The sequence below is a fragment of the Sprattus sprattus genome (genome assembly GCF_963457725.1).
Source record: "Sprattus sprattus genome assembly, chromosome: 7".
Classification (NCBI taxonomy): domain Eukaryota; kingdom Metazoa; phylum Chordata; class Actinopteri; order Clupeiformes; family Clupeidae; genus Sprattus; species Sprattus sprattus.
The window spans coordinates 22,073,358-22,085,548 of NC_137926.1; the positions used below are offsets into that span (position 1 = coordinate 22,073,358).

General features: G+C 45.9%; 1 protein-coding gene across 1 annotated transcript in view; it reads left to right on the forward strand.

Annotated features, from left to right (window-relative positions):
* The window catches only part of hydin (HYDIN axonemal central pair apparatus protein), a gene marked incomplete at both ends in the record, with an annotated part of 79,581 nt that overhangs the window by 38,134 nt on the left and 29,256 nt on the right, over nt 1-12,191 (forward strand). The window contains 13 exons of the mRNA XM_080841750.1: nt 398-711; nt 2,943-3,056; nt 4,498-4,771; nt 4,881-5,090; nt 5,466-5,606; nt 5,866-6,040; nt 7,140-7,270; nt 7,809-7,939; nt 8,055-8,191; nt 8,389-8,516; nt 8,844-9,038; nt 9,665-9,814; nt 11,876-12,115. Of these exons, the coding sequence (XP_080697876.1) occupies nt 398-711; nt 2,943-3,056; nt 4,498-4,771; nt 4,881-5,090; nt 5,466-5,606; nt 5,866-6,040; nt 7,140-7,270; nt 7,809-7,939; nt 8,055-8,191; nt 8,389-8,516; nt 8,844-9,038; nt 9,665-9,814; nt 11,876-12,115 (2,340 nt within the window). The remainder of the gene's footprint in view (nt 1-397; nt 712-2,942; nt 3,057-4,497; nt 4,772-4,880; nt 5,091-5,465; nt 5,607-5,865; nt 6,041-7,139; nt 7,271-7,808; nt 7,940-8,054; nt 8,192-8,388; nt 8,517-8,843; nt 9,039-9,664; nt 9,815-11,875; nt 12,116-12,191) is intronic.

Sequence of the window (12,191 nt, forward strand, 5' to 3'; positions counted from 1 at the left end):
TTGACCAATGAAAATATGGTAAATGTGTACAAACCTAAGGACCAATAAGTATCATCAGTCAAGGTACAGTTAGATAAAGTTGTATTCAACTTTCCAATGAGAAAATCATTTTGTCATGTATTGACAAAAGATAGCTAAGTTTCATTAAATGTTATTTCAAGTGTCATTGATCTAAAGAGGAGAGAAATACTGCCAAATATGGTATGAGTATGAGGGCTTGGCCAAGCTAGATGCACTGCTGCAGAAACTTGAGCTTTGTTCTGTGGTGATGGCCTATCTGTCTGTTATGGTGCTCCTGGTGAGAGCCAGAAAGGGACTGTTTTCATACATTTTGCAATGGAACTTCCCTCAGATCAGCCCTTCTCTCATCTCTCATGTATTTCTGCGTGCCTCCTAGAGTCTGGTTTTGGGAGTGGGGGCATGGACGGAACTGTGGGTACGCTTCGACCCTCTCCACCGGCGTGACCAGGCAACACGCGTGGCCGAAGACGTCCTGGAGATCCGCTACCAGGGCCACCCACAGAGGGACCTGGTGGAGCTGAAGGGCGAGGTCCACTTCCCTAACCTGCACTTCTCCAGCAGCACGCTGGACTTCGGCTGTGTGCTAAACCACACCGAGGCTCAGCAGCGAATCACCATGACCAACTGCAGCCCGCTGCCCGTCTCCTACCGATGGACCTTCCTGCTGGATCACAAGCACCACTGTATCAGGTACAAGAGGGGAGTAATCCTTGTCATAGTGTTAGGGGTAGAATGCAGGGGGAAAAATATAATACTCTGACTAGGGTAACTGATGTAGCTGCAGAGTTAATACTATGTAATAAATAAAGTGTATATAAAAGTGTTTTTACAGATCACATATTCTGAAACAAATTGCAGTAGATTAGAAGTGGCAAGTCTTTGAACATATGCCACATCTATCCAATGTACATACTGTTGAAGTTATACTGAGTTATACAAGAGAACACAAGAAGATGTATATACAGCAGTGGGATTCTGAGCAGAAAAGTAGACTGGTCAGCCACACTGGAACATCCACTTCCTGTGGGCTAAATGATGAATTAATGATTTCCCCACGCCTGATGGGGGTTGGGTAACACTTACTACCCATTTAATGTACTGTGTGTATCTTGCTTGGCTCTTTTTCAGCCTTTCTTTGCATGAGAGCTTCTTTATGAATGAGCTGAGCTATACGTGAGAGATACCCCCGGTGAAACCCCCTCCTTAATCTCCTTTCATTTGTCAATCCAGTCCTATGACACCTAAAGGGGGAAGACCCCTGCGTCCGCACCTTTAATGAGTCCTCCCGATAAGCCTCCCCCTGAGGTAGCCTGACTGACTGTGTCCTTTGTATTGCAGTCTCTCTTGATGACTGGCCTGGTTAATGGCTGTGTGCCATGCGCAGTGAGCCCGCTTGAATAGCTGCCTGGTTACAGCAGATTTTTTCATCACAGGAGTGATACATATTTAATCCAGGCAGCCATGGGAGATCGACAGACGGCGTAGAGGCATCTGCCAGTGCGGAGTCCAATTAAGGCTGCATTTAGGCAAACCGCTTCCATTCCACCTCCCCACCTCACCGTCTCACACTACCCCCACACCCCCCAGCATCCTCCCAGAAGCTTGCTCTGCAGACGGCACGCCATTCGCTGTTACTGTTTAAACTCCAGCAGACTGAGCTGGGTCCATTCATCCCACATGCTTTCTCATCTCAGCTGCGCAAAACAGCCACAGCCCACCCTCAGCTCCCACATCCAGGCTGGGCCTCAGAAAACTATGATGGCGACTACAGAGCATTTAACAATTGCTCATCCAGATATACTGTACGGACGTGAAACGCCCCCATTTTGGTTAGCTATTTTTTATTTCTTATATTACTTGCCTGTTTTTATTTTTATTTTGCTAGCACATTTAGGACAGTGTCAACCCACTTTAGGCTGTTTTTCTGTAATGATCCCTGACAGAGGCTGACTGTGGGCTGCAATCGAACCACTAGGCCATCCTGTTGTAATGATGAGTGAGAGAGCTTTAGAGAATGCTGCTGGTGGAGTAATTTGAGCATGAGTGAGTAACTGCGCAGCAGTTCTGTTACTACCCGACGTGATGCGATCCGTGCCAAGCTACAGGCAGTTATGGAGTGAGGAGTCAACAGCCAAACGACACTTCGTGTTAATGAGACTGCTCAGCATAGCTGAAATTCTCTTTGCAGAGTGATAATTAGCCATTAAGTCTGTGTAATCTTGTTCGAACAGAACAATTTATTAACCCTCAGTGGTATTATACCTCCAGCCTGTGTGCAAGGGCTTTGCGAAGATCTGAATGAATTTCAGTCAGTTGCCATTGAGAAGAGAAGCTCTAGGAGAATGTGGGAACATCTGGGGCAAACACGGTCCCAGGTGGTAGTTAACTGTGGTGTGCTGAGCCAGTCTCTCTGTGGGAAATCTCAGCTGTGGACTGTGGAGACGCGTGGGCTTAGTTTTTATAGTGTTTAATTGTTCTACAGGTCGTGCCATGTCCTGCTTCAGATGAATCAATACCCCCCCTCTCCTCCTAGGGGCCAAAAGTGCAGGCAGGAGGAGATTAATCACTCAACCTCATTGCCGGGGCTGACCCAGCCCCATTGTCCAATCAGACAATGACCTTTCACTATCAATGGGTGGGGTGCAGTTTTTAGTTTTCATCATGCTCGGGCCTTAGTTCTGCTAATTAAATCCCTATCTGTAATTAAACCAGGGCTGATCTACGTGATTATTTCAGGCGCTTTGGCTGATCGGCTGGTGTTGACCAGTGTTGCGGCTGAACCTGCGGCTGATGGACAGGTTTATCGGCTCTGCAAGAGGAGCTCTTTGCCATGCACAGCTGATTGGTTGCTGATGAGTTTTACACCTCCCCACCCCACCCCCCACCCACACAATCCCTCCGCCCACCCTCACCCCATGCAGGTTTGCTGAGGGAGGGAGCCAGTCTCAGACAGATCCCGTTGGAGGTGAGGAGACCCCGTACCAGTGGGGGCTGTCCCACAAGCGACACACCAACAGCAGGATGGACTCAAACAGGTCTGCGTTACTAGTGCACTTTTCTCTAACCTGCACTTTATAGCATTTCCCGTCTCCGCAGGCCTGGTGAAGATGTCCAGATTACGATAAGAGCTCTCACTTTTAAGTCGAGGTTGCAACTTAAAATAGAGGAGGCATCACAGTATCACACACTTATATAATACATGGGGATGGTTCCGGATGGGTCCCGCTCAACGACTTGAGCCAGGGAAGGATTCTGTGCATGCACAGATTGGAAGCAACTCAGCTTGGACTGTCAGCATGTGTGCAGTTACTGTATGAAACACTCATGGCAGTCGTGTCCCAGGAGAATCTCACTCGAGTAGCTGCCTTTGAAAAAACACTGCGGCAGTCTCCCTTCACCACATTCAACAATGTAACGAGCCCCTACTGTTTTTTTCCCCCCTCTCCACTCCTGTCAGTTTTGTTTAATTGAATTGTTTTCTCTTGGCTGTTGGGGTGGTGTCGGGGGACTAGTGTGATAAAAGGAAAGCTCACTTTCCAAGGCACACATTATAGTGAGCGCACACACGCAAAATACACACATGAAGCAGACTCTCACGCTCAGGGTACAGAAAAGCAGAACTCTCCGATTGGAGTTAGAATGAAGGATGATAAAAAAGAGAATCTGTTTTATAGTAGTTTAGCTGTTCCCCCATGCCATTGGTTCTGGCGTAGCGTACTAATTATCACTCCTCAATGATCCCCTCTATGGTTGTGTGTCCGATGATAACGGTAGGGGGTAGGGCTGTTGTCAATCTTATTCCTGGCACAACAGTGCCCCCTGCTGTGTCCTCAACTTCACTGCAGGCTGTCCTGGAGCCCCTCTCTGCCTCCACCGCTCACTCGGTGTCCATCCCTTTGTATCAGAAAAAGCCTGTTTTCTTCTCTCTATTTCTTCCTCTCGTTCACCTTCTGTCCTTCTCATTCTCTCTCTCTCTCTCTCTCTCTCTCTATCTATCTCTCCCTCTCTTTTTCTGACCGTCCTTAGTCTGTTCCTCTGCCTGCTCGTGCCACTATTCAATATTAAAGATTTCCCATGGCATTACATAATAAATGGCATCTTAATTATTGAAGACTTTAATATTTAATTAATAACCGCCTTGATGAAACCAAATTGGTTTTTCTGCTTGGTCTGCCCCAAGGGAGAGGGAGGGAGAGATAGGAAAGTTAAAAGACTATGAAATAAAGCCTATGAAATTAGATGGAATTGCCCATGTATATTGCCAATGTATATTGCTTGAAAGGCCAAATGCATGGTTTATTCAAATTATTACTTCATATACATCATTGTAATCCTAGCTTTGCTAATGATATGCAAAAAAAATGATAGATTTGTATTCTTATTAGTGTATTGGGTTTATATATTCATAATTCATATTTGCATGTAGTGGTAAATGTAGATGTGTGATGTGAATATGTTTATTTGACTGTATTTTAGGAAATCTCAGGACACTCAGAAACTGCCATTAGAGGTTGAGGGGGACGAGGAGAAGAGAGATCCTGAGAATGACACGAAGGAAGGGCGGGGCTCCCCCAAAGAGTCTGTCCTCATTCCCATCAACACTCCACGTGGGGGCACCCCCACCAACACTGGCAGCTTCACCCCCAGAAAACTGGTGCAATCGGGGGTTCACTCTCCCCAGTGGCCCCCCAAAGGAGACCTTACAATCAGTCAGACCCCCAGGATTCACCCCAATATTGGGGTGGAGGAGGTACATACATATGGAGTTTTTTTTGTCTTTTTGTCACTCCTTTCTGGCACTCCCTTCATTCAGTCAAGTTGTGTAATTCCTTGCTGGGTTGTATGTGTGCCTTGGGCAGGTGTTTGACATCTTGCCAATCTATGGGATGCTCCAGCCGGGGGGGAGCCAGCCGGTGACATTCTCCTTCTTTGGTCATGCCAATATCACCAGTCAGGTGCTGGCCTTGTGTGAGGTAGAGGGGGGTCCGGTCTATGAGATCACACTCAAGGGTGAAGCCTCGCTGGTCACCTACACACTCGAAACCACTGACATCTGTCTAGGCCCTCAGGTACAGTATGCCCAAGCGACTTATAAAAGTCTTACATTGGGTTTCATTATCTTTTGAAAACCTGTTGGGTAATTTAACATATAACTGACTTTGTGTTGAGTGTTTGCTGTCTCCAAATATGTCCGTGTATATGTCTAGTGATAGCACTGGTCAACAAACTGGTCAAAATATCTGCTTGGCACATAAACATGCAAGCTGCCACACTCCCCAGCTCCCAAAGTCTCACTGACATGTTGTTGTGAGGACTTGTGTAATAGTCATGGGATGTGGCTCGAGGCGAAGCACAGAGAAAAGATCAAGCCTGTTTATATAAAAAATAATATCCGTGTGGCCGTGTGAGCAGCTTCTGTGTGTCACTCTCTGGTCTCCCCCTAGCTGTTTGACCGCGTGGCTGAGGAAGAGATCGTGCTGAGGAACACTGGCCGTGTGGGCTTTGATTTTAGCACACTGCCTCAGGACCTGGACGGAAATCCTGACAGCCCTCCTCCCGGTCAGCCGCTGGTCATCCCAAGCTCGGTGAGAGAAAAACTCATGGGATAGAGCCAGAGCTAGATGAGCAGGATTTAGGGGCAAATAGCCTAAGTTGCACATTTGAGTGCTTTTGCACAGCTTTGTTTTGGAAGAACAGGGACAGCTATGCTTGCTTGCCATGTATACTGTAGACAACATGGCATTCATCCCACAAAAACATGGTCTTCCATTTAAGTTCTACCTGCCAAAACGTTGATTTAAGGTCATTCACTGATCACTGTTTTCGGTTGTTGTATTATTTAAGGGCCACATAGAGGCAAACACGGAGCAGAGAATCTCAGTGTATTACCTGCCTGGCGTCCCAGAGGCTTTCTACAAGACATTCCAGCTGCAGGTGGCTTTCTTCGAGCCGGAGACCATCAGCATCCGCGGGGAGGGCATCTTCCCCCGAGTGTGCCTGGACCTGCCCAGAGACCTGGGTAAGTGTGCGATTAATCACGCCCCTGTGCTCCAGAGAACGACCGCGGCAGACCTGCTTACAAGTGCAATTAATCAGCGTGGTGTCTGTCGGAGCCAGAGGAGAGCCAGGGATGGCCAGAGCCGCAAGAGCCAGAGCTTTTTAGTCTTGCGGCCAGTGGTGGAAAGCATTAGGCGAGTAAATGGGCCTTTGTACAGATGAGAAAACTTTGTCCTCCTCTGATGAGATATTGATCCGCAGGGCCTGCCTGTTGCACTTAGTGCCTGCCTGTAGTAAAGTTTAAACCCTCCCCAGTCGCAGTCATTGGGGATATATATTAACCGGTCAGGTCAATAGCAGGCTGTCTTAAATTGGCCTATAGCGAATCTCCTTATGGAAGTCAGCTCTTTGTGTTTCTTTCAGTTCATGCTGAGATCACAAACAGACCGATAATCTACATTAGGAGAAGAGTACTACATGCGTCACCAGGCTCTTATATGCACTGTTTTGTGTATCCTCCAAACATTAGGGGAACCACCCCACCCCCACGCCCTCACCTAACAAAAGGGGTAAAACATCATTGAATAACCATTGGGTCATACATTCTAGAATTCATACATGGATGTGACGATGTGTGGTGATCTGGGTAGCATCTACAATACTGACAAAGAAATTTGGGGACCTAAGATCCTCCTCCCGTGTGCTAAGTAGTGTAGAATGCACAATTTCGATTGAAATATGAAAGAACCATGTTCCATCCCAAATCCCTCTGAATGCAAAAACTTTCTGCAGACCAATACAGGAGAATGGTAAATGATTTTTAAGATTTTTTTTTTTAAACAAAAAACTGAATATTGGTGTTAAAAATAAAGGTGTGAATTAAATGCTTGCCTAGCACTAACGTGTTGGAACTTGCTTGTGTGTGTAAAAGGTGCATCAATCAGCGGTTTGAAAAAAAAAAGTCCCATGATGGAACTGGAATCAATTCCAGAATTGATGGGCTGACACAGCAGCACGGTTTAAGACTCAACATGTCTTAATCAAGCCAGAGCTCACTGATCCATGTGGGGGGAAAAAGGAAAAACTTCACATGAAACTCTACAGATCTCTTTCTCTTCCAGATGAGCTGAAGTACGGGCCTCTGCTGAAGGTAGCCAGGGAGAATGTGGAGAACGAGAAGCCCAGGGAGGAGCTCCTCAGTCGGCCTCTCACTGTGGACGGGACGCCGTTTGAGGAGGACTACTGCCCTACTGTAAGTGTTAGAGTACATATGCTGTATGAGGGGGGGAAGTACTCCTCAATTAATTCTTATAGAAGACCACAGGTTTGCGCACTTTGTGAAACCCTACTGAGCAGCTTTGTCTGAGTGTGACTGGAATTGACTGTTCTCAGGACCCAGTAGCTAATTCTAAACAGCAGGGTTTTCTAACTGGAGCTGCAAGAGGATTCCCTTGGAAGAACAAAATGGTTCTCTCAGTGACATTGGCCCACAGATTTTACACTAACATAGCTGTGAGGGTACTTTTTAGTTTTTACTTTTAAGTTTTTTGTGAGTTCTTTAAAAGAGCTTGTGCTTCTATGTAGAATATTTTCTGTACAAAGCCCCATGTTAGTATGGCTTCAGGGCTGAAAAGTTCACAACCTAAAATAGCGTGTAGCCCTACGAACAACCTCTCCTCAAAGAACAACATGAAGACAACCTGAAGACCTGGTAGGTCTTAGTTGTGCCTCCTAAAGAGATCAGGTGAACATTCTCACAGCAGTTGCTGTCTCTCTCTATGAATCTGCAGTATGATACCCTGCTGCAGATGGAGGTGGAGAGGCTGCTGGTGACAGAGAACGCCGTCTCCATGGAGACCACACCCGTGGAAGGGAGCGACACATCTGGATCTGCCAGCAGAAAGAGGAGAAAGCTGAGCAAGTGAGAATGTCATGAATAGCATGCTAAACCCCATGCAAGCCTCACTGCATGACATCTTATTGCAAGTCAGTGACCTGCCATTAGTAAAAGTCACTTCGGCTGTGGTCCCTCTCAGGTTTACACTGCCAGACTACATACTGGACTTTGGCTATGTGATCCATGGTGAAGTCCCCACCCACATAGTCAAAGTGACCAACACAGGGCCATGCCAGGTCTCGTTCCGGGCAGATCGCCGGCTTCTTGCTGGAACAGGTTTGTCTGTCAGGCTGAGACAGCTTCATTCAATTTTAATTTCTGTATCTATGCAAGGCATTATAATAATGTCAGTACTGACCAACATTGAGCAATCATTTATTTGAACACTCAGACATATTTTTGGTTGGAACATTTAGCCATAGCTGGAGCTATGGCGCTGTTTGAGTCTGCCTGTTCTACTTGCCCCTCTGTAGGGTTCAGCACAGAGCTGGACAGAGTGAAGCACCTGCCCTACTGCGAGACGGAAACATTTGAGGTGAAGTTTGATCCACGCGGAGCCAACCTGGAATTGGGCGAGGTTGATACTATTATGCCCATTCAGGTGAGATACTAACATGGGGTGCGGGACTGTAAAATGTTTGGGAACCACTGCCTTACGCCACTGACTAGGGCCCATCATAATAGCCTGCACCTGGGCCCGTCGTAACTACGTTGAGCCAATGCTCAATCTGAAAATAGTTTTTAAAAGAAAATGTATTTTCATGAAGACTTCTTCACTTACAGACTCTCAGACAGACCATTCAGTTCAGGGTGTTCATTTGATTCAAGTGCCCCCTAGGTGCCAGGATTCATCTGCTTCTCTCTCATAATGAGACGCTTTGGCCCTCAGTCCTCTCCGACCACCTGTGTTGTGTGCTGTGATTGACAGGTGGCAGGGAGCCCGCTGGTACAGGTGCACCTCCACGCGGTGGTCACCATGCCGTCCCTCAGCGTCTCCATGGAAACGCTGAAGTTCGACAGCATCCAGTGCGGCATGTGTCAGCTAATCACGCTGCAGCTACTCAACAGCGAGGTTGTGCCATGCGAGTGGAGCATTGCAGAGGAGGAACGTCCCAAGAAAAAGGTGACGCCTTTCATCATGGATTATGGTCTTACTTCCAGCCCTGTTCATCTACACTAGAAAAACCATCATTGCTCAGACAGAAACTGGTCTGATTGAGTACAGTGTTACTATATCAGAGCTTTGATATATTTCCACAGTATATGATACATTATCAAGGAAGATAAAACAATTGGGTTATTTGAGAAATTGATAGTATAGCGCAAAGGTGACCCCTTATTATTGCCAGTACAAATGACCAGCGTGGAGCTTTTCCTCTCATTAGAGCGTAATGTATTATGAATAAAACCTGGGGATTGAAAGTATTAGCTGCAGGGCTACAGTAGGTTAATTTATCCTCTTGCCACTTTGTCTCCGATGGATAATTTTAGACCTGTGCTTTATGGCACGCCTAGGACAATGAAAGAGCTTCAGAGAAAGACACATTAGGTGACAAATCTTCACAGCATTTGGTGATGATAGACTTTGTCTTTGTAAAACTGAAATGTGGAATATCTTGGAAAAACACCCAGCAAGGGAATCAGATCAAAAAATGATGCGTCGGTAAATATGTGACATGTTAAAGGTTATGCTGAAGTCAGTACAGACACTGCTATTAATGCTTCCTGCTTCCCCTGCTCTGTGTTTAGATTGACAAGCATGTCCCCCTCCACCTGAGGAGAAAATTAAGGCTTGAGTTTCGTCCCCCGCCTGTGGTGTTTGAGGTGCTGCCCTCTTCAGGTGTGCTGTTGCCAGGAGACAGACTGAACGTTCAGGTCAAGTTCAGCCCAGCAGAAGGGGTAAGCACTGCAGCAAACCTACAGTACACTTTACAGTGACTTGCATCAACACATGAAATATTTTAAATACTAAATAGGCTGTTTACTACTAAACTACAGTGTTGCACAAATACTGTACAGAGATAATGTTCAACAAATGTGAAAACTGATTAAAAAGATTTAAAAAAAACTTGAAACTGAAAAAAAACAAAATACTTTTTCTAGCTTGTCTTTGTCACCATTTCCCCTCTCTCAGGCTATTTTCACACTTGGTCCATAATGCTGGTCAAAACTCGAGTGCAATATTCCCCCTCCTCTTGCCCCCCGCTAGTTGTTACATGATTTAGTGGAGAACCAAAAGTCATCAACTATATGTCCTTAACACGTAAGCAACATGCAACTTTTATTAATGTCGCTAGGCAAGGACTCAAAGTAAGGGAGGAAAATTTGATAGCCAGGCTCTATTTTTCTTCATCTTTTTGTTAATTAGATCATTTTTGTTCTGCCTTAGATTATGTGAGCTGCTCAGATAAGCAGAGACAGGCGACAAATGCAAGATGAACTTGCAGCTTTGCTTGCAGAGTTAACATGTGTCCCCCCAAGCATGGATTGCCACAAAGCGGTCCGTTTGTCACTATAACTGTAAGCTTTTTTGAGAATTGGATGTTAAAACATTTTTTCACATTGAATGACGATTTATTTTTTGGGGGAGAATTTGGATCCATCAGCTTCACACCAAACACAATCCGCACTGGATATCAGGCAAATCGTACCCCAAATCCCTGTTTTCTGGAGGACTTGGTACAGTCCCCATGGTGCGTACCTAAGTTTGTAAAACTTTCACACAAGCAAAATGAACGGAACTAATGCCTCAAAATCTCTAGTGTGAAATCACCCGTTTGGACCTGTGTTTGTCTAAGGTTAAAGTCCATGGAACCACGAATTTCCAGTGAAGTGATCCACTCCCCGGTGGATTGTCGGTGATGGGCATTTATAGATGCTCTCCTAATAGTATGCCAGTTGTCCGTCACTTGTGCATAGAGTTGCCTAATTGAATTCAGTTTCTTAAAATGTGAAGTATATATTCAAGATGGTTGTATAATCTTCTCTCTAGGGAGAAACTAGGATACATGGGTGTCTGCTCCAAACACTTTAGGTCCTGAGATTTATCTGATTTAAGTTTTTTTTGGAGGGTAGAACCATCTTTGGGAAAGAGAAACAAAAAAAAAGTTGTCCCGCATGCTAAATGATTTAATTTGGGAGATAAAGCACTAGACACTGACACCGTCTGTGTGTATCTTAATGTATATCTCCACCTGCGTCCACCACATTTCTGGCAGTTATCGTCTCCCATCCAGAAGGAGCAGGGACCAGGCCTGGGAGAAATGAGTCCTGAGAGACATAGATAAGAGAGCTGGCTCTACGAGGCCCTTATCTTTGAGGAGGGATTTAGCCTCGCGCATAAATGTGCACACACACGCTCACTCGCTCCATCACTCTCTCCATCCTTCATTTCTCTCTTTTACTTTTTCTCGTTCTCCCTCTCTCTCTTCCTCTGTCTGGCACGCACACACACACACACACACACACACACACACACACACACACACACACACACACACACACACACACACACACACACACACACACATACACACACACACAATCACTCAGACATACTTAGCTGTACTTGAAAAAAAATCAGTTTCCTTACACTTGATTTCTCTGACTTTTTAAAAGTAATTAACCTGGAGGAGCTGAGTAAGTAATTCCACTGTAGATGAATCTACTTTGAGACAGTGCATGGCATGCTGTATATCAGCTAAAGAAATGTAAGAACATGGGGGGAAAAACACACACTCAGAAGGTAAAAATATCACTTTTTTCTGTAGCAGAGTTTGTTCTGCTGGGTTATGTAGCAGAAAACCCTTTTGAGAGGGAAACACTTGTAAACCTTTATATTTAATGTTTTCTACCACCAAAAACCCTTGAGACCACGTGAAGAGGATCTCAGAGCTAAAACATATCTCTCCACCTCCTTGTCTCCCTTAACTGTGCTGTGCTGTTTGCGGTGGCCTCTAGAGGGCGTACAGCCAGCATCTGGTACTGACTGTGGCCCAGAGCACCCAGCGCATCCTGCTGCTGGCCCAGGGCAAGGGCGAGGAGCCCCAGCTGGAGTTCTCCACCTCTGTGCTGAAGATGGGGCCCGTGCTGCCCCACAGCGCCGGAGAAGAGACGGAGGTGATAGTCCGAAACCCCTGTCCGTTCCCCGTGGAGTTCTACTCGCTGGAGTTTGACAAGCAGTACCTGGAGGAAGAGAAGGTGAAGCTCGTTGTGTATTCCTTACAAGGTCACCTGTGAGGCTAAATTGTGTTCACTGTTACAATTTTAATCATAA